Source organism: Neolamprologus multifasciatus, chromosome 11, assembly GCF_963576455.1.
Source record: "Neolamprologus multifasciatus chromosome 11, fNeoMul1.2, whole genome shotgun sequence".
Taxonomy (NCBI): Eukaryota; Metazoa; Chordata; class Actinopteri; order Cichliformes; family Cichlidae; genus Neolamprologus; species Neolamprologus multifasciatus.
Genome location: NC_140449.1, coordinates 8,384,687 through 8,410,026, shown reverse-complemented (window position 1 = coordinate 8,410,026; position 25,340 = coordinate 8,384,687). Strand labels below are relative to the sequence as shown.

At 40.6% G+C, this 25,340-nt stretch overlaps 1 protein-coding gene across 4 annotated transcripts in view; it reads right to left on the bottom strand.

Annotated features, from left to right (window-relative positions):
- The window catches only part of LOC146507774 (collagen alpha-1(XIV) chain-like), a 166,872-nt gene that overhangs the window by 76,750 nt on the left and 64,782 nt on the right, over positions 1–25,340 (bottom strand). For all 4 annotated transcript variants that reach the window (XM_085176444.1, XM_085176441.1, XM_085176442.1 and 1 more), the window contains exons 18-27: positions 25,235–25,273; positions 24,077–24,216; positions 21,592–21,724; positions 20,414–20,536; positions 17,554–17,703; positions 14,544–14,660; positions 10,838–10,984; positions 9,362–9,436; positions 6,926–7,065; positions 4,433–4,556 (exon numbers count right to left, since the gene is read on the bottom strand). In XM_085176444.1, coding sequence (XP_085032570.1) covers positions 4,433–4,556; positions 6,926–7,065; positions 9,362–9,436; positions 10,838–10,984; positions 14,544–14,660; positions 17,554–17,703; positions 20,414–20,536; positions 21,592–21,724; positions 24,077–24,216; positions 25,235–25,273 — 1,188 coding nt within the window. The remainder of the gene's footprint in view (positions 1–4,432; positions 4,557–6,925; positions 7,066–9,361; positions 9,437–10,837; positions 10,985–14,543; positions 14,661–17,553; positions 17,704–20,413; positions 20,537–21,591; positions 21,725–24,076; positions 24,217–25,234; positions 25,274–25,340) is intronic.

Here is a 25,340-nt window from a genome sequence, read left to right as displayed (position 1 = left end):
ATCTATTATTATTATTATTATTATTATTATTATAACTACGCACTTTTACATTTGCTCACAAGAAGATACCGAAACAAAATTCGCATGTGTATACTGTACTGCCAATCAGCTCCAGGGATTAACACAATTACTTGTATAGAGCAAAAAAAAAAAAAAATCTCAACACACACACAGTGTACTCATGTACACTGTGTATACAGGGATAAGGACTAATGCAGCTATATCTATGTTACATCAATCATTGACTAAGCCAGCCAGAGGCTCAACAACTTGTTAATGAAATGCGTAGTGACAAAGAAAATCCCAGAATATAAGCCTCAGCGTGCTCTCTCTCTAACTTGTATCAGAGCGTACTGATGCTGGAACAGAAACTGACTATACAGTCTAAAAGGATGCAGCATCATTTACATATTGTTTATGAAATGGGTATATAGAAAAGGCTTTACACTACAGGTTTGATCAGAATATGAATAAGTAGCTGTCGGATCTTCTTAAGCAAAAACCTTTGCAGGCCTTCAAACAAGAAACTCAATCCATGTTGCTACAGAAACAGCTCTGCACTCTCAACCAACTGTATGAGGTAAGGAGGCAGAACTATTTCTCAGAATTAATCAAGATGACGGACTGAACTTATACCTAAAAAAGAATCCATCTTTGGAAATCATAAATCGTAAACAAGTACACTTCAGAGCACATTTCTTCTACTCCAAAGGTCATAGGACGGCGATATAAAGTGAGCAAACCACTTACAGTAAACATAAAAGGCCATTAACACTGCAGGGGTTCTTGCTGGCTAGCTGCTGTATTCACACAGATAGCCAGAGGCTAAAGGTTTAAAAGGAATAAAAGTACATATTTTGGGGGGCTTTGGACACAACGAGGGTCCCTAATGGGGCCTTTGAGGAAAATCTGAGGTTTGGAAAAAAAATGAAAAGGGAATAGTTTGGGTTTGGAGAGTAAAAAGAAATTATGGGTTGTATTGCAAGCATCGGTTTTGAAAGCCAGAGGAACTGCTGACCCTTCCCTCAATGAACCAGAGGAGCAAAATGTACTGTAAGGAAGGGGAATTGGGTTTTGCACTTTGGGCAATTTAGGCCTTTTCATTGTGTAACATTCTCTGTCCAAAATTCATTCAGCAGCACATCAACCCTCAGAAACACAGTCAGTCCTAAAAGACTATCATCAGTGACAAGAGGAATAAGGATTTCTGTCATTTCTGCTGCAGACTGTCAGGCCCCCGCATAGTTCTGATCCCAACACACTGTAGCAATTCTAGGATTATATATGAAGTGAAAGAAGACACTGAGAAAGTGTAAATCTACAGATGATCTATGGCAAGGGTACCTAATGCACCAAATAAACAACCAAATAAAAAAAACTAAGAATAAGGGAAAAACACAGAGGGGAGTAAATAAACACTAAGACCAGAAAAAGTACAAAACTAAGCACATAAGAAATCCAGTGAACAAATACCAAATGATAACCAATGCTACAAAACTCAAGCAACAGACAAAACTTCATAAAAGAGCAACCGGGGAGAATAAAAAAACACAAGTACAAGTATTAGATATACTATGCATATTCTATTATTCTTTTTCTATATGAAATATGTAAAAAGTATAAAAATCAAGTTAAAAATTGGGTCTAAAATACATGCTGTGTTGGTGTCTTAGGCTACGTTCACACTGCAGGCGAAAGCGCATCAAATCCGATTTTTTTGACTCTATGCGACCCATATCCGATCATGGTATGACAGTGTGAACGGCACAAATCCAATATTTTCAAATCCGATCTGGGTCACTTTCGTATGTGGTACTGAATCCGATACATATCCGATGTTTCAGAAAGCGACTGCTGTTTGAATGGTCATGTCGCATTAAATCCGTCTTTTACGTCACTGACACAAGACAGACGCCAATTTTCAGCGCCCGAGAAGACATCGCGAACGCTTCCTGGCCATCCAGTGTAGATGTCAGTGAAACTGTTGGGAAGACAACGTTGGAGAAACGTGAACATTTTATTTGCACTGCATAATCTGCAGATTCTGACAGAAATCTGCAACTATCCTTTGAAGCGCCGCTCCTCTCTAAAACAGCAATAAGGATCATTATTAGGTTATCTACATTATTATGTAAATAACAAAATAACTTAAAGCAAAAACTGGGAAACGTAAAGTCAGAAGTCTTTATATTAACGGCCATCAGTCAAACAATATTGTTTGCTGTGGGTCTAAACAGAGCGCGTTGTGTGTGACGTCTTCTTTTGCGCATGCGGGCCGCTTTGAGTGTTCACACTAGAGAGCGTTTGCTGTCGCATTTTATTTGTAGTGTGAACAAGCAGACAAAAAAATCGGATTTGATCAAAAAATCGGAATTGAGCATTAAGACCTGCAGTGTGAACGTAGCCTTAGACAAGGTAAAAACAGCCTGAGTAACTTACAGTGTAGGTGAGCTGCTGACGAATAGTTTTACTGTGCTGGCTCCAGTTTATGTGTGCGTTTGTGTGTTTGTGTGTGAGACAAAGAGATCAGGGTTGGAGATAGACTAGTGAGTCTGTGAGCATAAGCTTAACCTCGTGTGAACCAACTGACTCCTACTTTTTATTGTGTGGTGAAGATTAAATTTCATGGTTTATTTTCCGCTCCGCAGTAGACCACATGCACTCATATACACATTGCCCTGTCAGCTAAAACACCACCTGTTTTCACCTGTTAAACTATAATTGGGAAGCTGGACCAAAGAGAACAAGAGAAGAGAACAATTAGGAAGAGGAGACAAATGAAAGAGGGATGGGATGAAACAAAGCGGCCAAAAAACAAGGAATGCCGAGAAGAACGCTTGAAAGGAAGAAGAAGAGAAAAGGAACAAAGATCAGCAACAAAGAAAGAGAGTAGAGGAAAACACATGTAGGAAGACTAGTGGAATCGGCTCTGTATCACACAGGTATAGCTCAAGGACACAATTACTGTGTGCAGACACTGAGCCCTGACCCAAACTTTAGCAGAGGGAAAGCGCTCTGAACGACCAGCATTACCTGCACAGTCACATAGCACATCGAGTTAATGGCTTTCACCTTGTGTAGACTAACGCAGCGGGACATTTCAACATGAGTTTTACAATAGATTCATCATCCGTAGTGTTTGTTATGCATACTGACAATGAAGCAGGAGTGGTACAATATACCAACATGGACAGAATACTGATTTGATGTTAATGACGCACATTTGATGCAAATGAAAATAGTCAAGTTATTTGTACACGCGTGTATTATAGTTATACGCACTGCTCAAAAAAAAAAATAAAGGACAACTTTATTTAAAAACACATCAGATATCAAGCGGTAAAAAAATCTTGCTGGATATCTGTTCTGATATCGACTGAGTAATGTGTTTGAAACAAAAGGAAGCTACATTATATGATGGGGATAATAATTAGCTACCTGCAGAGCGCTGAATTAGAAGGAAGCCAGAAAATCAAAGTGAAAAAAGAAGGAAACATAGACCCAAACATAGATTCACAGAGGTCTTCTGTTAGATTTAGGTCAGGTGAGCATGCAGGCCAGTGAGTGAGAAACCGCCTGCATACTCGCCACATAAGGCCGGGCATTACACCTGGGGGGAAACCAGTACCCACTGCACCACCATAGGGTGTGATAATCCAAGAATTTAAGCCCGATACCTAATAGCAGTCAGGGTGCTGTTGCCTAGCCTGTAGAGGTCTGTTGTATTCCTCCATGGATACACCTCCGCAAACCATCACCTACCCACCACCCAAACAGTCAGGCTGAAAGATGTTACAGAGCCTGTCACTTTTGGTATTCTATTGCAAATGCCACGAAGGGCTGGGCAGTGAGGTCAGGCAGTTCCTGGAGGATGAAGAAATTGATACCATTCACTTGCCCCCATGCTTGCCTGACCTAAATCCAATAGAACACCTCTGGGACATCATTTTTCAATCCATCCAAACCCCAAGGTTGCACCTAACAGTCCAGGAGTTCAGTGATGCCCTGGTCCAGACCTGGGAGAAGATACTCCGAGACACCATCCATCTTATTAGGAGCATGCCCAGACGTTGCCAGTCATGCTTAGAAGCACATACACACTACTGAGTACCATTTTGAGTTGCTGCAAGGAAATTCCCTCAGAATAGACTAGCATCACTTTTTCACTTTGATTTTCAGGTTGCCTTTGAATTAGGCCCTCTGTAGGTTCATCATTTAAATTTTTTATCAAAACAATTTGGCATCCTTTTATTCCTAAAACATTATCCAGGCCATAAAGCATGATTTTTCCCTTTTTATCTGTGTTAAATTTTTGAGCAGTGTACTAACATATATTATAATGAAATTGTCCTAAATTGCTAATAAATGGAGCTAAACAAAGGGAATTGCAGTAACTATCACCACTATTATCCTGCCATTGTGCTGTTCTAACCTGTCTTAGTGTTTCCTCCTTTATAGCTGATTCTCTGAATAGCCTCCAGCAGTGCTTCTTTGTTGCTATGAGAACTCAGCTGGAATTCGGTCCGAGCATCGTCGCTGAACTGAGCAACGGCCACCTGGAGAGAGACAGAGACACATGTCAAATAAAATTATGCAAATTTAAAGTGCCGTTTGCCTGAGCCAGTTTGGGTTTAAACTCCGTATAAAGGGAGAATTTAGAAAATAGTAAAATTCTGTCATCATCTGTTCACAGTCATGTCAGTCGCGATACTGCCACAAAGGGTTTTCAGGGTAGTTTCAGCCTCTCCCCATAGTACAAAAAACCTAAATTACACGTAAAAAAGCTTATCTGGCATTATTCAAGTGTTATGAAGCCAAATGATTGCGATCTTGGTCAAACAACCTAATATCCACGTCATTATCACCAACACTTTCTGAATTTTTTCTGGACATTAACAACAGTATCAAACAGATATTGCTATTGTTCACTGACGGTAATTGTGTAATTATATAAATTGGGGTGTGACTAAATAGCCCCACAAAGCCAATGTAGTGCAGATGGGTTTGTCTGTACATGATGCACAAGAGGCCTGAATATATAATTCACTGTTTAAGGTTATAACTTTATAGACGGGGCACAGTTATCACCTTTTTTTCATCTGGTCCTTCCTGGTGTATTTAATATTTTTCACGCTAAGAAATACTCATGATGCAAAAAGGAAATAATGCAACTTTTTCTACAAGCATAGGCCAGTGAGTGGGATAGGAAAACATACATCCACATTCCCAAACTGGTACTGTAATCAGTCTAATATCCATACTCTAAGAGTGTCGGACAACTGTCATTACCTCCAGACTGCTAATGGTGCTGTTGTTGGCTTTGGTCAGCCTACATTACCCAGCCAACTCCCTCTTTATCGTGCAGCCAACTTTCTCACATTACAGCCAGCGCTCTGATGCTGGTAGCCTACTGCCAGAAGGTTATGGGGCACAGCGAGGCTAGCGAACTCCTTAACAGCAGACATTACACAAATGAAACAAAAGGGTTTAGCAAGCACCTCTACAGCGTGATAAATGAACCAGCTGAGGTTTGCTGACATAGTGGGGGCCATGCAGGACAGAAGCGCAAATAAATGAGTTCACAGTGACAACAGGGAGCAACAGCCCAGAGTTAGAGCTTAGCATTACTATTGATGGACCTGATAAATGGGAGATAGTCTGAGGGAGTGAAGGTGGTAATATCCCCCGTGGTAACGTGAGTCAAACTTTTGCTCTGTTAGAATCACGTTGACAGAGAACCACTCACTGTTTATACCAGCTTTAATGCATCTGCACTCAACTTATTAAAATCACCATTTCTGCAGGAAAAGTATTGTTTTCTGGAACGGTGGCTGCAAATGAGTGGAGTTAACTCAATACCGCTCAGCAACAAGAGGTCATTCCAGAAAGTAAAGGTTGACTCATGGGGAGTTTAAAGTTTCTTCTCACTTTCCCAAACTTTTCAACAGATGTAAAGCTTTGGTCCTGCTGATTTATCAGGGGGCTCCAGAGCGTCCTTCTAATATCAATGAATGCCAGTGTCAGCACCTTTCTTTCCTAAACAATAAATTATCCGAAGGATGTGGACTAAACTGAAATGATCTAAGATACATTATATGGGTAAAATCTCTGTTCTAATCAAATTTCAGTGGCTAACTTTGAAACAAAGAAAACAGTAGGTTACAGAAACTAAGTGGCTTTTTGATAAGTCCCCTCCATCCTCTCATTATCAGCATCCAAGCTCCTTTATTTTACTCTCTGCTGACTGTTAGTCTAGCTTCAGCAGATCCTAAAGCAAAAATTAAAAAGAGCTTTTCTTTCTCTTTTTGGTGACTGGCTACTGGTGAAATTGGCTGCAGTTCATAACGGCTGGAGCAAAGAGGATGAGGTAATTTGCTAGAGCGGCAGGGAGTTGTAATCTATCTTTTTGCAGGGATTAACACCCGCATACACATAATTCTCTCGTCTGTGAACGAGTTCCTAACCCTCAGATTATACTCAGATATGCAATTAAGTTATTCCCTCATTATTATGGTTTTGAGTGCGGCTGCATTTGGCTGGAGCCCCACTGTCTGCTATACATCATATTTCCCATGAGGAAAAATTCTTAAACAAAGAAAATAAATTGCAAAGAGACTGAAAGGAAATGAAAAGCCTTAGGGACAATTAGGATTTCTGTTGGTTAAACTGTGTAAACTGGCCAAACAGTAATTTTCACTAGACACAGGAATTTAGACTAGACACAACAACCACTAACAGTCCTAAATGTGAATCCAAGCCCTGCAAAGAGTCTCACGTCACTGTTAGTCAGAGCGAGGCGGTCAAGACAGCACGACGTTTTAATCCATAAATCTTCCTTTCCCATGTGATGACAGATTTTTGGGGAAAACAAGTATGAATGAGTAAAATGAGAGAAGTTCACTAAGAATGCTGTCATGTGACTGACCTGGGTGCCATCTTGTCCAATCAGATCCAGCGATCCCATGGTGCTGTAGAGGAAACGTGTAATCTTCATGAAGTTGTCGTCTCCGATGGACCAGGAGCCGTCGACCAGGAACGCCAGGTCAGCCTTGGCCTCCTTACATACTTCAGACAGATAAGGGAGGGGTTTCGATTTAGTCAGCACAACGCTTTGTGTCTACACAAAAAAATAATTTCCCACAGAGTGAATGTCAGCAGAGGACAAAGCGTAAGTGGAATATTAACTGGCTGCCTAATATATTCAGACTCAGAGTAAATATGCAAAGTATGAAGCTCTGCAAATATACATCTGCTGGAAAAGGGTAAATATGCAAAGACTAGGTCTTTGGAGCAATCTGCCAACTGTGGAGTTCATGAGATTAAAGGTATGGTGCTCACACATTTTTAAACTTTTCTGAACACAAAATCATCTCTATCCTGTCTGGTTGTGCCGCTCTTATATATCCACGGCCCTGCAGCGACGTTTCGCTCTTTTATTTGTCTCAGGTTTCTTGATGACTCCCAGCAGCCTTTTCATCACTGCTGTAAAGTTGTTTTGTGTCTTTGCTAAATTTCTAACCTTGTTTATGACCATGTCAGTATCCATAAATTCAAATGCAACAAAGGAGAGGAGAAAACTTCAATGTTAGAGAGGATTGTTTGTGTTTCCTGTCTTTGACCATTTTCAGTAAATTTTCTTTCCATCTCTTCATGCTGCATAACTTTGTTTCTTTGTCTTCTCCTTCCTACGTAGAACAAAAACACAGTCCTTGTGTTCTGTTTCTCCCATCTTTGCAGTTCTGTCCCGAATAAAGGTTGCCTGTCATTACAGATGGAGGCACTGGTCTGACAAAGGTCAGAAACTTAGACAGAAGCGCTTCCAGGCGGGCTCAGCAGGTGTGTCTTTCACTTTTGTGGACCTCGTGTTGCGGTGCGACCTTTTACCTGAGCTCATCAGACAGGAACAGAGGAGGACGAAGCCTGTCTGGGTAGTAGGTGAAAGGGTGGTGGACTCAAACCCCTTCGTTACTTGAGCTTTCGATTTAAAAAAAACATTTGAAAAACATTTTTGCTTGTCCTAACTCATGAGTCATTCACAACCCTGTTTGGAAAAGAAAGAAATAAGCGGTGTGCTAATAAAGACTGAATTGCAAATCATGTTTATTAACTTGAAAACATCAAAAAGAGAAAACAAAAGTTGAACTTGATTAATTTCTTCAGATTAACACTGAAATTATAGTGACAACAGCATGGCTGTTTAATAAAACAGCCCAAAGCTAAATTGGCCAGCTGTAAAGACCTGTCACCTAATAAAAGAGCGTACAAAATCCTATATTAAGTATGGCTTTATAAGCATTTTGCATAAAAACAGAGAAATTAGACTCCTTGCTCTCCAAAGGCTCGAGTGTTATTAAAAAGTTAGTGACGTCATATTCATTATTGGCTCTTTTAAAATTGTTCAAATGCCTTAATTTGACATGCTCTCTTTTTTAATGTATTAAAATAGATACAGTGCTTGGATTGGATGTGTTTTATTACGTAGATTGTTGTTTGAATTTATCAAAAACAGCTGAGGCTCATTTTCTAAATTTTACTTGATCCAGTGAAGAAAAACTTCACAGGTATCATAACTTGCTGGTCAGCGGAGAGTCAGGTGTACCCTGCATGATTTGAGGAGAAATAAAGCTGAGTAAGAGTGATCAGATTAGCCTAGCTGAGCCTGTGGTAATATGATAAGAGGTTACTTTTCTTCACTTTGGTGTTAGCTGCAGCAGAATCAGTATATTTCACATAATTAAGTCACTGTGGAATAAAAATGTCTGAGATTTTCCTTTAGCACACCCTAAATTTACAAGCCGACTCTCCAATTTTCCTTATGATTTACTGTGTATGTTCAGTTTCAGTACCACAGCAAAGCGGTATAGCACGTTGGGGACTGTGCCGCCTTCTTTCGTGCCTCCGTCTCCCTAGCATCCTCCTCTGTCACACCATCTGCACGCCCTCAATCACTACTTTTTCTTTGGTATTTCCCTTTTCCTCTCCTCTGGCAGCTCAATCTTTGGCATCATTTCCCCAATATATCCACTAAACACACTCTTCTGTCTCACATTCATTTTCCCAAGTTGCTTCAGTCGCATTTTTCCTGCACACACAGGGAAAATAAGTTCAGATAAGAAGTTTGGCAATTACGTGCGTCAGTTTTACTGAATGCACATGTTTTTGTATGTAAACAAACTATTGAGAAGGAATGTATTGGCATTTTTTGTTTTTCAAAGTACACAATGAATACGCCAGGTGGGAATAAGGAACAGAAATAAGATGGATGTCATATTTCCTCTAAAAAGACATTAAAAAAATAATATGTCAACTGCAAGGATTATCCACCACATTGAACATAAGAGTATTAAAAGCTTCAGCTCACCCTCTTTGGCTGGTGGGATTGTGGGTGGGGGCTCCGTAGTGGGTGGTTCAGTCGGCGCCTGAGTGGGTGCTGGAACTGGAAGCACGCACAAACACACACAGAGACACGGAGACAGAAGGCAAGGTCATCAATCATGACGACAGTGACAAGTGGCACCATCAATGGGGTCTACATGCAGACCGCAAACACACACTTGTGCATGAGCACACAAACACAGCTGGCACACTGAGACATAGCAGTGGTCTGTTTCTATTAACCTTTCCTCCAGCGATTGAGCTCTGGACCTTTACAGAAAAAAGATTTCTAATGCAATCTGTAGATACTGTACATAAGCAATACAGCTTCTGTGTTTTATTGAGTTTGTCTTTTGCTTCATTTTGGAATTATTTCAGATTTGAACTTCCTAAATTGCTTCTATACATCCTAAATTGGGGACAGCACAAGTGATTTTTTTTTATCAGTCTAGCATCTATTGTCTGTAAGACTCAAAAACAGCCCCAAGTTAAAGTCTGTGTCTCGGTGTCAGATTAATTATATTGGAGAAAGTTCTTTCAAACCAGAGAGCAGTAAAGTGAATCATCTCGGAGAGATTTGCTACTGCGCATAGAAGCAATACACACTTTGTAAAACCGGATGAATCATTTGTTGATTATCTCAACAAATGTTTCTTCGGCTTCCACACCACACCGCTGCGGTGACAAAACAAAGATATGTAGCCTGCTTGAGAATATCTGCTTGATTGACGCAGCTGTCACTGAATGATAAACAGTGAGGAGTTCAGGTGAAATCGGTGCCTTCGTTACCTGACGCCGTTTCCTGCTTTTATTGTGTCTTTTCACCCTTTGAGCTTTATCGGTGGTTTACAGACTTACACAGATGATATGGAAAAGTGGCTGTTGGCTGTGTGTAAAAGCAACAAGTACAATTTCAAGTACTGAACTTAATATAATTATGACAATTTGTAGTCGATGCTTCTCTTTGCTGTGGCTGACAGCTAAAAGTTTTGATACACAGACACACTCGTATTAATTACATTTACAGTGAATACATCAGTGAAATTTCACTTGCCTATAGACCTTCAACTATTTCCAAAACCAAACAGATTAAGTGCTACATAGCAATGTGAATATGAGAACATATCTATCTATTCATTTTTTGGTATTCCTGGTTTTTACATGAGTCTTGTTGATCCCAGGAGCTGAACTGCACAAACACGATATCTTTTCCGAGAGTGCAACCGAGCAAATTAAAGAAAACCTAAGCTACGAGATGTGCAACGAGATGGCTATGGGGTGCAAAGACGGAAAAATATACATAAGATGGAGACGTAAAGGATTAACTGATTACATTAAATGAGAAATGAGTAAAAAAGAAATGAGAATAAAACTTGCAACCCCTTTAAAAATGTTCACGATAAATAGAAATGAATGAAATGATCGACAGCTTTGACATAAAACAAACATAAACCCAGCATACGTGTCATGTCAGTGATGGAGACAGAGGGTCCCTCCGTTTCTTGTGTTTGCGCGTGAACGCTGATCTGGTATTGGCTACTAGGAGTGAGGTCGTAAAAGCAGTGTCGGGAAGCTCCACCTCCCAGCCTCACTTCCTGTCTCTGACCATCTGCAAGGCAACAAGAAATAAAAGAGCTGATTTAGAGTGATTAAAATTCACAATAAAAGTCCTGAGATCCTTTTTAGATGAACTTTTACAAAAGACACACCTTCATTTTCCTCTGTGTTCTTAATGAAAATCAAAGATAATATTAATAATGCATTTTCTAGCAGATTAGGTTAAATATAATCAGGTTTGAGTCCGGGTTAAGGCTCTGATGAAGCTCAATGTTTTGTTGACTTTACAGAATTAACTGTGATGCATCAAAATGATTCATTCTCAGGCATCTTTTTCATGATGAAAGCACAACACACACACACACACACAGGTTGAGAATCCGCCACACGTGCCGCTTTCACTTCACCAAAAAGGTAAGCGAGAAAGTTTTCAAAAAGTGTGGGAAAACATCTTAAATCAACTGAAAATCAAAATAAATCACATTATTGAGCTCTTTTGCCTTCTCTTGACAATTTCCCCTGGATTGCAGACTGCAAACACGTACTTTGTAGTGTCTGTTTTGACGAGCTGCAGAGCGAGAGGATCACAGAGAAGAAAACACATGAGAATTTATGTTGGCCGCCTAAAAGGTACAAACTGGAAACTCGCGTATACAGTACACACTCTAATGGCTGCCATTTGTCAGTTTCATTTAGTCTAATTTTATTTCCTAATGTGTCTCTCATCTTGGAGGTTGACAAATTAGCTCCTCCTCCACGCAGGAAGCAGCCATAGATAATAAAGTTTAGGGAAACAGCTGTCACCGAGGCTCCACGCGTTTCCATCCGAGAAGGTGTCTAAGCAGCTGGCTGGCTCTGCGTGGATTAAAGCAAATCTCTAAACTTTCGACTTCCACATCCCACCGCTGCTCAGGCAGGAGAGGGAGAGAGGGACAAAGACAAATCGAAAAGTTCGCGAGGAAGACGGGAGAGAAATCTCCCTCCTTCCTACTGTCTTCTTCGCTCGAAAGGCAATTAAATGCGTGCACAAATCACACGGCGAATTTGTTCGTGTCTCTAATACATTTATCAGCCGACGCTAGCTTCCAATTTAGTTTAATCAACAGCAACCACGAACCTGAACGCTGTCGGAAAAATCTATTTTAAAGCAGAGCCGAGATCTGATATACATACACAGTGCATTCCTGTTATTCAGTTTCATTTTAATAAAGCTGCATTCAATTTTGTTGCTTTGATGTTGTGCACACTGCCTCGCTTGCACAGCAAAGCAAATCAGGATCATTGGTAATGGTATTAGTCACACCTGCAGTTTCTTTCCCATGGCAAATCAAATGGGTGGAACCCAGAGCTCATTTACCAACTACGAATCTCACTGAACGGCAATCAAGGAATAAATGACAGGATATTTTCAGGCTTAATGTAAATCCATGAAGCACATACTGTAGTCCAACCTCCCTGCTACAATATGTTTTGATTTTTATGCTCACTTTCACACTATTGCACTGCACTGATATTTCAAAAATAACTCAATAATTCAGGCATTACTTGCGTACACTAACAAATTATTTTGAGGATGACCACAAATCTATACAGCAATTTCTACATGATAGCCATCTCTGAAAAATATCAGGAGGGCTTTAGATTTGTGTTGTGCTGCCCAGCTGATAGCCCCCTGAGGACAAATAAAAATAAAGCTCCGACTTGAAATTGTTCACTGTGATAGGATGAGTTCCAAACCTCTCGGTCAACACAACGTGGGATTTATATTTTTGTCATCTGATTCAGTGGGAAAGAGCAAACTATCACAAAGCTGGGGTTAAACACAGCTTTTTTCCTTGGCTGATTCTATTAAACTAAAACATATTTTTCCACTTTCTCCTTTTTGTGCACCCTCCTCCCTTTGCTTCAACCCCTTTTCTTCCTCCAGCTCCCTTTTTCCATTGATTAATAAGGTTATCTGTGTATTAAACAGCGTCTAAAGGTCACATTCGGTGTCTTTCCTGGTCTCATTTCTGCTGCGATGACACGCGCGATTCTCAAAGCAGTTTCCTCCCATGTCATTTATCGAGCATATCATATCTCCCCTTCCCTTCTGCAAGATTTATGATGATCCCTCACAGCAGAAACCAGTGCCATGTGAGAATGAAACAAATATATATAACACTTATTTCCCCAGTTGCTCATAACAATATAAATCAACATGAATGTGAAAGGTACCCGTAACCAGTACACGTGTCCTGAGCTGACTGGTCTTTGTGTTAATAATAAACAGAGGAGACATTTTCACGAGGATACTGCAAACCTTTGAGGACACACATTCAAAAGGTCGGAGCCTGAATCCAGCTGCATCACCGCATAGCACAACTCTAGTAAAGAGTTTGATTTACTGACTGAACTGTATTCCAGATACTTAACTGGCAAAAATATTGTTTCTCACATGTTGGGACAACTGGGGGGTGCACAGTAAAAATGTACGTATTGACTGTGTGTCTCTGCAGAGAACTCCTGCTTGTTTCTGGAATGAAGTTTTACTACAGCAAAGGTGAGGTGGGGTTCAGACCATATTTCAGCAAGGTGGTGAATTTATAAGTTCACAGCTGGCAGGACAGAGTGAGCAGCTTGTAACAGGTCAAATTACCAATGGACTAAATTTTAAAAATTACACTTTTCACAGATACAAATATATGCCAGTATACAATATAATTAAGGTCTCAGTCACACAGGTCTGGAGACGAGTCGGCAACCATCCGATTGCACGATGTTGCTGGCTGCTGCTCTTAAGTCATCTGATTCCAACACGTTCTCATCCCAAAACGTAACGTACGACGCTATGTGACAAATCCTCGGTATGTTACGCTCTCGGAAACGTGAGAACAGTTTGGAATTAATCTACACATGTATATTTATTTTACTTCCTCATCATTAATCACTTTGGAAAACACTATCTAAGCCGATTAAGATTGTGGTTAAGGTTAGGATTAAGGGCTAACCTTAACCACAGGTTAGCCCTGTGGTTAAGGGCTGGAATACACGGCTGGAATGTGTGTTACTGCCGGGAGCGTCATTCTATTGGACTCCATCCGCAATTTGGCGCGTACCATAGGGATGCAGAAGGTTACCTTTCTCGTTCCTGCGGGACGCCTCAGGACGTAACTAATTGTCGGTATGTTACGTGTTGGGAATTAGAACAGTCTCCCCATTCATGTAATCTTAGAGCCTGGTTACCGACTTGTCAGCAAAGACTTGCAAACCACTTGCCAAGTGGTACTGAACTGGTCACCTTGAAATAAAAGTTGCACCTTTTGAAATCTGTTGATTGAAGCAGGAAGGCACCTTCCTAATTCAATCAACTTTAACATCGAAGGCAACCATTCTCTGTCTCCAGTTTGCAAGGCATTCAGAGAGTAAATGGCGAGTGTTTGTAGACATGTGCAAACACTTGGAAACCACACAGCAATCTGCTAACAAGCAAAGCAAACACAGGGAACGTTTTTGGTGCAGCACCCTCAGCTAGCAACCACTCGCTAACTGGGTGGAGAATACACATTCTTCCCTAGTGAATGGAGGTTGCCAGAGGGTTGTTGACAGGTCTTAAGAGTAAAAGTACTTACTGAGTGTGGACTGTATAGAGATTCTGTATATTGTAGCATGTAGAAGAGGCTGCCACTGAACACACATGCTGTTGGGTCGCACCTGGTAGGCTGACAAGCCAGACACACCAAGGAATACTAGAGAGAAACAAAGAGTTGTAGAGATGACAGAAAGGTCAGATTAACCTCTAGTTTTCAATTTCCAGTACACTCACTAATATGCATTTTGTAATGTCTCTTTCTCTCTCTCTCTCCAACACGCACGCACGCATGCACGCACGCACGCACACACACACACACACACACACACACACACTATTACTTCCTGCTGTCCCCAGCCCTTCCACGCACCAGACAATCAAGAGTTTAAGTAGGAGAAATTTTGAAATCCCCAAACAGAAAGCTCTTTTGCAAAGCACTTTAAGGGAAATGTAAACAGTTATTAGTGTTTCGGACAAAATGAATTGTCTGGATTATGTATGAAACAGAAAAGTGGTTAGAACATTAACAGTGCACCAAGTGTAAATAGTCTAAAACTTTCAGCTGGGTAGATGTTAAAATAAATCATTAAGTAACAAAATTAGTCAGCGTCGATGTGTCTTGTGGGGGAACAAGAGCCATTATGCAGTGAAATGCAAAACAGCTGAGCAGTTTTAATAGCTGAAACTTGTTTGGTAGTGATATTTGAGTGTACCACAGGCAAGCAAACCTCCCTGGAGTCACTCTCTCTTTTGTTTTCCTCTCTCTCCCTCTCCCGCTCACTCTTGTTCTTTCCTCCTTGTTAACAGAATTTGCTGATGATATAAAATAAACTCAGCTCTTGTGCCAGTAAATGGATATTTTATGCCGGGACCATATGGCAGGTGCCTTATTTTAAATACTTTTGAATAATGCATAGGGCAACCCATCATTTCTATTAATAATATGCAAAGATGCACATAAACTTACTCTCATACATACAAACATGCAACATTCACGGGCACTGGAAGACGGACACCTACAAGCTGGTGCTGGTGCACATGTGGGTGCAGCAGCATGCAGATAAACACTGTGTTAAAATAATGCCTGATTTTGGCTTCCTTTGCTACAACTGGATGAAAAATAGTCTTTGCACCCAAAGGAAAAGTATATATTTAGTTGATTCAGGATGTTTCCTATCATGCCTTTCTTTTCACACTGGAAAGTTTGAGTCAAACCTCTCTTTTTCTTCTGCAAAACATCACAAGACTCTTCTGCAGTCTTGTGCTAACCTATACGATAAAACCTCCAGCACCCAATTTCAAAATATATTAAGCTTTGTCTGAGGGAAACAAGTTAATTTCATTCACTGGTCCTACGGGTACTAAATTTGTTTTTTATGCTACATGTTAGTATGTGCAAATTACTTATGCAAACATGCCATATAACCTTCTGTTGATGAGGCTGCCATGAATGCAGTGTGCCCGGGGAAATATGACACTATAGCCACCTTATTAAAATGACAAATGATTCAATGCACTTCCCTTTATAAATCAGGGTTCCCCCAGAGAAGACCAAACTACTGGCAATGAATTTAACTAAGCACTGTGTAACATGGGGGAATGCGATACATCTGAAAATGTATCGGCACATTGAGAATTGATTGCATCTAATAGAGAATATGTGTTCTGTTTAATCTTTAGTGATGAGATATTTTCTTGATCCCTGGCCAGCAGTGTAGAAAAACTAATTACAGCATGAAAAACAGTACTAGAAGCATAATGCGGTAGATAGCATGGATCCCAAAAGAGTAACATGTGGATAAAGCTGAAAAACCAAATACATGCATTCTGTTAGTCCTGAAGTCACTGCTGAAAATTTGTCGCCACTGTATAAAGTTTATATATGGAAGGTGGTATAATTTACATCTCAGTGCCTCGTGTTTTATCTTTCTCTCTTTCATTATGAGTGCTTTATATAGACAGGAAGGCGTGAGGGAGTTGTAAGTCATCCTACTGGGGCACAGAGAAAAACAGATGAAGGATGGCACATCACTGCAGCACAAATTAATAAAAAGAAATCAAAAGCAGCCCATTTATTTGCAGGTGATGTGCAACTTGATTAATCACTCGGCTTTACGTGTCTCAGCACTTTGCTTCAGAGGGAAATAGTGTGGTGATGAGTTATTAAAACTACAGTATAAACTTATTTGTATTTATCCCACCACCAGAAATTAGACCTTAAACCTAGAAAACCGCAATAGATTTTGAGAGAGGGATGATAGGGCAGTTTTCTGAAAACTCACATGACTACACAGAAACATAAAGAAAAAAACCCTAAAAAGACAATATAAATGAAAGCATGCATGCAGTGCTTTTTAACTTTTCTCTCTGTCTCAGCCTCCCACTCTCTTCATCTATTTGTTTTAGATGAGAGAAGCACTAAAGCCTGCATTAGTTCTTACTGCACCTACTGATACCAAATCTATATGCAAAAGAGATTGTTCTCACCGCCTGCAAGGAAAATATTAATATCCATCTGTCTGTTTGCTAAAGTCTCAATGGAAATTAGAGAGTATGATATCAGCAGGTGTTTAATATGCATGTTGTACCTTCCCCACTTTCCTTAAACTACTTTGCTTTTCTGCTGCCGTCTAATTGCCACACAACGTTTTGTGGCAAATTTATAATTAAAAAATTTCCAGCTGGTGGTGACATCCCAATAAAGCTCCTTTATTCACAGGGGGTTGCTGTGGCAACCCCTTGTGCATGTTTGATTTGGTAGATTTTTACACCAGATGCCCTTTCTGACACAATCCCAAAGGGATTTGTGTTTCCTCCCGGGATCAAAACAGACATCTTTCACTTGGTAGGCGAATGAGTAAATCCCCGAAAAACTTCCCGAAAGTAAGTCAATGTTTTTTCAATGAAAGCGCAATTTAAAATTATGCTTGCATGTGTTCACAATCTTATGGTAATGAACTGTAACAGCCAAGATACTGTGAGGGATAACGAGTTCCTCAGCATTTACATTTCTGTGCTGCTACTTGCAGGTTTATGAGAAGGACACTTACATGTCTTGGCATTTATTAGCTGTGGCTCACTTTCTCCTGCAGGGTAGGAAGCCTTGACTCGGACACTGTACTCTGTCCCACTTTGTAGATTGACAATAAGCATGGAGTTCACATCTTCATCCACTGTTGTCTCCGATACTGGACCGTGAACTGAGAAGAAGACACAAACACACTGGTGTAAAAAGGAAACAAACAATGATAAATGTTTTTGATTTTTTTTAAGGCACACGCTACAAACAAGATAAACACAAAGATATGACTCAGCCGACTCAGGAGGGGAAAGCGGTACTCTACTTGGACTGTGTATAGTGTAAGCAGTGTCTGGAGACAAGGGGGACAACTGATATATCTCCGGGGGTGAGGTCACTGAGGCAGTTAAACAATTTCTTAGTGGCATGCACTCCTGGGGTGGACGAGGTTCGCCCTGAGTTCCTGAAGGCTCTGGATGTTGTAGGGCTGTCTTGGTTGACGTGCCTCTGCAATGTTGCTTGGAGATCAGAGGAAGTACTTTTGGATTGGCAGACTGGGCTGGTGGTTCTCATCTTCATGAAAGGCAACCGGAGGGTGTGTCCGACTAAAGGGGAATCACACTCCTCAGCCTGCCCGGGAAAGTCATGATGCTGAAAACGAGAGTCCGTCCGTCAGTCGAACCTCAGATACCGGAGGAACAAAGCGGTTTTCAGTCGCGAAACACTGGACCGGGTCTTTTAAAGGTTTGCCCAACCAGTCTACGTGCGTTTTGTGGAATTGGAGAAAGCATTCGACTGTGTCCCTCAGGGAGGTGCTTTGGGTGTATGGGGTGTCTGACTCATTGCTACTGGCAATTCAATCCTTAAACAACCGTTGCAGGAGCTTGGTCCTCCATTCCTTTTGGAGCCAGTTCGAGCGTTTGACTAGAATGCCTCCTTGGCATCTACTGGGTGAGGTATTCCACTGGGAGGAGGCCCTGGGGGCAGATCTAGGACACGCTGGACAGATTATATGTCTCAGCTGGCCTGGGAACACCTTAATATTCCCCCTGAAAAGCTGGCGGAGCTGGGCAGGGAGAGGGAGGTCTGGGCTTCTCTGCTTAGGCTGCTGCCCCTGCCTGGCCCCAGATAAGTGGAAAAAAAGTGATGGATGGAGGGATGGAAGTCAAAACCAACTATTCGAGTATCTTCGAGTAAACTAAGCCTCTAACAGTATAATATTAGAATGACAATAATTCCTTTCTACATTTTAATATAAAATAATGTTTCCCTATATTTCATGTGTCATGAAATATATAAAATGCTTTCAGCATGGATTGCATCAAGTCATATAAAACACATTTAAGCCCCTGAATGTTGTAGCTCTATATAAATAAACCTGAATTTAATTATATACACAAACACACGAAGAGATGCCCTCAACTTGACTACTAAAATAAAAACAAAGACATAATAGTAACATTCTGTATTAATGCAGCTTTCCCAGATAACTGCTGCAAAGTGTTTTACAAAATAATAACAACCTTGAACACAGAGATTAAATATTTAAATTAAAAATGAAACAAATATAATAGAATAAATATATAAAAACAGATAAATACAGACAGAGTAGCAATTATCTTTACAGCACACAGCCCACTGGAACAATGTGAAGGGAAATAAGCTGTGTGTTTGCATGTGTGCTGTGCATTTTAATCATTTGCTAAACTTAGTGTGTTTATACCTATATTAAGTATATGGTAGCTGTATAGCTGCGTGTGTGTAGGAAGGCACACACAGACACTTTTCTTCCCTCCGTGGCTCTTACCGTAAAAACAACAGCCTGCTGAAAATTATTTCTCTTCAATACAATTTCCTAAAATCAGCAGTCTCTCCTGCTTAAAGCTGGATCCTCAGAGACACAGTAATTGTGTTTAGATGACTAAAAACAGACATGGAAAAGAAAAATGAAAAAAAACCTGTGTTTTGTTTTGGAAAGATGAAACAATTAGAACCAGAGAAGCAGTATGACAGTGAAATGGGCTTTTGATGATGCCTCAAGACAATAAATAAATAAATGAGTTAGGGTAACGTCTTAATTTAGTGCCAAATGGTGACATTTTCTTTGAACTTCATTTTAAAAGAAAAACTAAGAAGCCACTATCAGGAAAACCAAAACACCTTGAGAGCCTTTTGTTTTGTCAGACATTATTATGTGTCTGTCACAGATTTTTCAGTGTTGGGTCCTTAACAATCAGCTATACACGATATAAACACACACACACACACACACAGGATACTTTCTTAGGTTCCCCTTGCTAGTACTATGTTTTACTCCCACTTGCCTGTAGAACTGTCTTAATTTCAACAAGATGCTGGAAACGTTCCTCATAGATTTTGGGCTATATTGACATATTGACATGATCAAAATGTTCTCCCACATTTGGTCTGTTTAATTGAGATGGCCATATTCAAGAAACCAGTGTGAGATAATTTGAGCTTTGTGACAGGGGGCGTTAACCTACTGGAAGCAGGAGTGGTCTTCTGCTGCTGTAGCCCATCCGCCTCAAGGTTTCATGTCTTATGTGTGTGCAGATCAGCAGTTCTGAAAGGCTTAGACCAGCCCATCGGGCACCAAGATTCATACCATGCCCAAAGTCACTTAAATCATGTTTCTTATGCATTCTGATGCTCAGCTCGAACTTCAGCAGGTCATCTTGATTTTGTCTACATGCCTAAATGCATTGAGTTGTTGCCATGTGATTAGCCATACCTAGCAGAGCCCTGAATAACTGTATATTCCTTTGCTAGACAAAGGAAGGTGAAAAAGAAGGAATATTTAGATAGAATAATAATAATAAACAGAATGTATGTATGTGTGTGCGTGTGTGTGTGTGTATGTGTGTGTGTACCATAGAGGGGCTGGTAGACGATCTTGTAACCCTCAACAGGAGACCGAGGAGGATCCCACGAGACCCTGAGGCGATTGAACCACTCCTCTGACACACGCAGATTTTCAGGAGGCAAGAGCGGCACTGCCAAAAACAAAGCAAAACCAGAACATAGAAGAGCTTCTAAGAACTGCAGCTGATATTACTAACACATGCTAAAACTTTAACATAAGAACTAATTCACCTAAGTCATCAGTTATAAAGACAATGAACCCAAGGACATAAAGCTGAATATCATTTCATGTTTATGATACTAGAGCAAAAAAACTGACTTCCTAAGAAGACAGAGATGTTCAACAGTCATGTGAAAAACTTATCTAAATAAAAATGATCAAATTAATGTTTAATTATATAAATCTGAAGCTCAGCGCTTGTATTCAGCTTGATAGAACACTTGCTGTCCACTGGGACAGTTTTTCATGCTTTCAGCACTTGAGAGTTTTTGACTTTACAAGAGACGCTTTTAGGTGTTACAGGTCTAATATCCAGCCTTGACAGGGCTGAGTGTGAGTTGTGCGCTTCCACAATTAGAGAAATAACACATTACTTCAGGAACTGATTTAGGGAATTATATTCATCACTGAAAAAAACCACAAAATCATCTCGTACTGTACACCAGGCTCTGATGCATAATTCTTCAAGCTAAGTAGATTTTTATTTGCATTACAATGACTTCTAGTGCTCTCATCTAAAAAGAAGACATGTTTTGTCTGACATTTCAATTCTCTGCGCGATGAGGAGACAGCCACTGATGGCTCATAAGAGGTAATCTAGAGAATAGTTGAGAAAATCAATTAGACCTGAGCAAAATAATTTAATCGTCTCATTAATGAAAGGCGCTGCAGCAATTATGAGTGGCCTTCATTAAGACAATTAGGAATGCATCAGTATTTGTCGTGGCTTTGATTTATAATCTCCTTCAAGAACGTAAATGAACATGAAATTAATGCAATGCAAATGAACGCTCTGCTCACAGCGATGAAATTCATTGTCATTAACTCGCAGTATTCTCCTAAACCGGGAGCTGCATCTTTGTGTCGTGAAAAGGGAGAAACATAGCATTGACCCCTGTGGTCAATAAGCCAGGGATGTGTGTGTGTGTGTGTGTGCTTTGCATTTTGTGTGTTTGTTAGCCTTACATGTGGAACCCATGGCAGATGCACCAAGGCCATCTTGTCCATCGCTGTACACCGGAGTGACTGTCACTTTGTAGCTGGTGTCTGATTGTAAAGGCTCGAGCACTGCTCTCCTCTCACCTCCAGAAACTGACATCTACGATTGCAAACACACACGTGAATGCACACATTCTGGGAACATTTGAATGGGCCAAAGGCATACATATATATATATATATATATATATATATATATATATATATATATATATATATATATATATAGAATAGAATACTATATATGTATAGAAACAGCCTCTTTGCTCTGCTGGGTTAAAGGGACATTTGGAGGAAGTTTAAGAAGTCTTTTCAATTCAGCTCAGTCAGTAAAGTCCATTGATGGCAAAAGTGGGGCAGGGAATAGCTGAGAAAAACCCCATTACTGCCCCGTCTTCATTTATAACTGTTGAAATATTTCCCTGGATGTTTGTTTGTGTCCTAAAAGTACCACTTGTTTTAAATGAGCTCCTTTTTTATCCAACAGCCCGCACCCCGACCCCCTGTACTCTGAGTATTTCTTCTGCAGCAACGAGCTAATCATGATGAGACTGATAATTTACAGTATACTTAAAACCTGATAGAGATACACTAAGAATGAGATTCACTGGCTGGCAAAACAATCTCGATAAGTTACACCAAGTGGATTTTATTAAAGGTGCTTTCAGCTATACTGTAGCACACATATTGTTCATCCGCAGCTGCCCTGAAACTGTAGGAGGTCAAAGTTTTCATTACGCAGAGCACTCGTGCTCTCAGTCACGTTGGCTTGAGCACTAAAAGTTGAGCATTACGAATTGCTCCTCTAAAAGTGCTTAGAATGATGGAAATTACAGTCATTTGCAGCTCCATAACAACCGTGACTACTGAGATTATGCAACGCCGTTTAAAAGCACACTTTGACTGCTCTGGCATCTAACTGAGGATATCTGTAACTAAACTGTAAGTCATTTGAGCTTGAAAAACTACGTGGCACTGACTCAACCAAGTTATTTCAATATTTCAATAATGAAACTTATGTGCGAGTTCAGTAAGGAAGATTATTCAGTATTCACTCTTCTGGCTGCATTCCTGGGTGTTTCGGCTGCTAGTCTAGTCTTCATATTACTTCATTATCGGGTCTCCACTGCTTCATCTCTGCCACCACCAGGATTTAGGCCCTGGGTAGGTCCTGCCCTACTTTGTATCACTTTTGGACTATGCTCTGCTAATGTAGTCTAATTGCTGAATAGTTTATTACTATGAATTAAGTTCAGTTTTCTCTCCTCATTAAAAACTGTCAGGAATAAAAACTGACTTACTCCTGTTAACTGATATTATAAATAGCAATAGGTGTGAATTGCATCATCCATGTACAGTTGTGAATGTCTTGTATTACCTGGTCTTCATCTTTTCTGGACCCTATTGGATTACAGTTATTCTTTATAATTTAGTGTTTGTGTTTATCTCATTTTTGCACGTCCTGCCTTCTTGGTCGTCAACTTCCACACCAAGACGTGACATGAGTGGTGAGACAAGGCTATTCAGAGCCAAAGGATGGGGAGGAGCTGTCCACTGTGACTTGGGTGCTGAAACACTGTGTCCAAGTGGAAGTGCAGACACACGCGTGCATTTTCAGGTACATAAACAAACAAACAGAGTTTTCTCTCTTTCTCCTTTCATCTGTCTTTCATACACGTCCACACCAAAACATGTCAGAACTTTGGAAAAGACGTGTGACCTGGAACGGCCCTCGGCCATCAGCCGGCAGACAGGTTTAAACTTCCTCGCATTTTGTGCAGCTTTTGTTTCTCTTCCCACCTCCCTTTGTTTCTTTTGCTCTTTTCTCTGCTGCCCTCCATCCCCACTCGCAGTGAGGTAAATGGCTGCTGAAAAGATAATGGAATGTCTGCCGGCCTGGCCTGGACTCTCCATCTTCTACGGCTCTGACAACACATTGGGAAATTAAAAGAGGGGAGGGGGAGTGAAGGGAGGCTGGAGGATAGAGAAGGGAAACAGAGAGATAGAGGGACAGAAGAAGAAGAAGGGAAAGGCTGACTACTCATGTGTGTGTGTGTGTGTGTGTGTGTGGGTGCATCAGCGATCAGGGTCAGTACATGGCACTGAGCTCAAGGGCTCTTAGAAGAGATAGAGGGATCAAGAACGAGGGGCTAAGTGGCCCAGGACTAAAAGTGTAATCAGTTTTCTGACTGTAGCAGACGACCCAATGCTGACCGCTGTAGGGCCATCCAGTTGGATAGCGGTGGGAAACAACAATAATCTTCCTCCAAAAACAACTTCAGTGTTGTCTATTCCACATAATCAGCATTCACAATTCACCAGGGAGGCAGTTTGTGATGGAGGGCAGCTTTAGAAGCTGCAAACATGTAACCCGGATCTAAAACACCTCTTGAGAGGGAAAAGAAATAATTAAAATCTGGGAACTAACATGAACCCTTAAACCTCCAACTCACAGAGTCCTTGTGATCTCCGCTGAGGCTTGTGTAGGCGACACTGTAGCTCTCCACGTTGGGGTCTTCCAGCTCCCACGAAGCCTCTAAGCTCTGGGTGGTCTCGTCACTCAGCTGAAGGTTTCTCACAGCCTGACGTGCCGCTGAGACACCACATCACAGATTCGCTGTTACTGTACCAAATTACTCTAGATATTATTTCTCAAAAAATGAGGCTTGGCTCAAACTTTATTTTCTTCGCGCTGTAAAAATATCAGCGTGAAAGTTTCAGTTTCAGCTCGGCACACTGTGATTTGGGGTGCTAAAGAAAAGTATCCTCACAAGCACTCACAAAATGCTTTTGTTTAGCTTTTATGATGCATCCTTAAAGCACTAACTGATTTTTTTTCTTCTTTCTTAAACAAAGGCAACCTGCTGGTGTTTAGTCGGCTGCTTTGAACTGTGCTTTTTAAACAAAGCAGATGTGCTGTGTGAAACTTTCTAGGACAGTGGGCAAAAACTTAAGTAAAGGAGACATGTTGCTTTTGTAAGCTTTTGAAGCCACAAGACTCAATTAGCTGCAGTCTGCTTCTAAAACAACAAAAACCCATTCCAGATGGCCTTTGGTCACCTTTGAGAAGCCAGAATCTGAACTCCAGTCTCTGGATGAAGCCAACTTGGTAAACACACTTATATAAATTCAAACTTCTAGGAGAGACTCTTATCAGCATTTCAACTTTCTCTTTAAAATAAAGTTTCAACATTTCTTTTTCTAATTACTCGGTAATTTTGCTTTTGCTTCTTGAAAGTAAAAAAGCAACAATGGCCAAAAATCTGCTACAAGGACTAAGAAGAACTACGTTTTCACTTTGGCAACATAGGCCTGCACTGGCAGCTAGTGGAGCCTTTCGCATTAAAATGGAAATTGCCTTCCTTGACAGATGCCTTGGCTTGAGCCATGATTAAAATTTGGCCAGTCTCTTTGCAGGGATAGTTTTTCAGAAAAAGTACCAAGTGAAATTAGCCTTCTGTCCACTGGACACATGCTAGCAAAGAAATTAAAGCAACTGCTTTTAAGGTTCAAAAACTAAGTTTCATGGCACAGTTTTACCTAAGACTAGCTGTCCTGGTTTTTGCTGACATTTTGAAGCTTTACAGAAAGCCAGCTCGGACGCTTCTTACCTGTGGTTTTGGTAGAAGTTGTTGTTGTCTGTGTGGGCACTGGGGAAATACAAAGAGGACAAATCAGATAATTGGATTCAAACTCTGCTCAACAACTCTTTGTGTC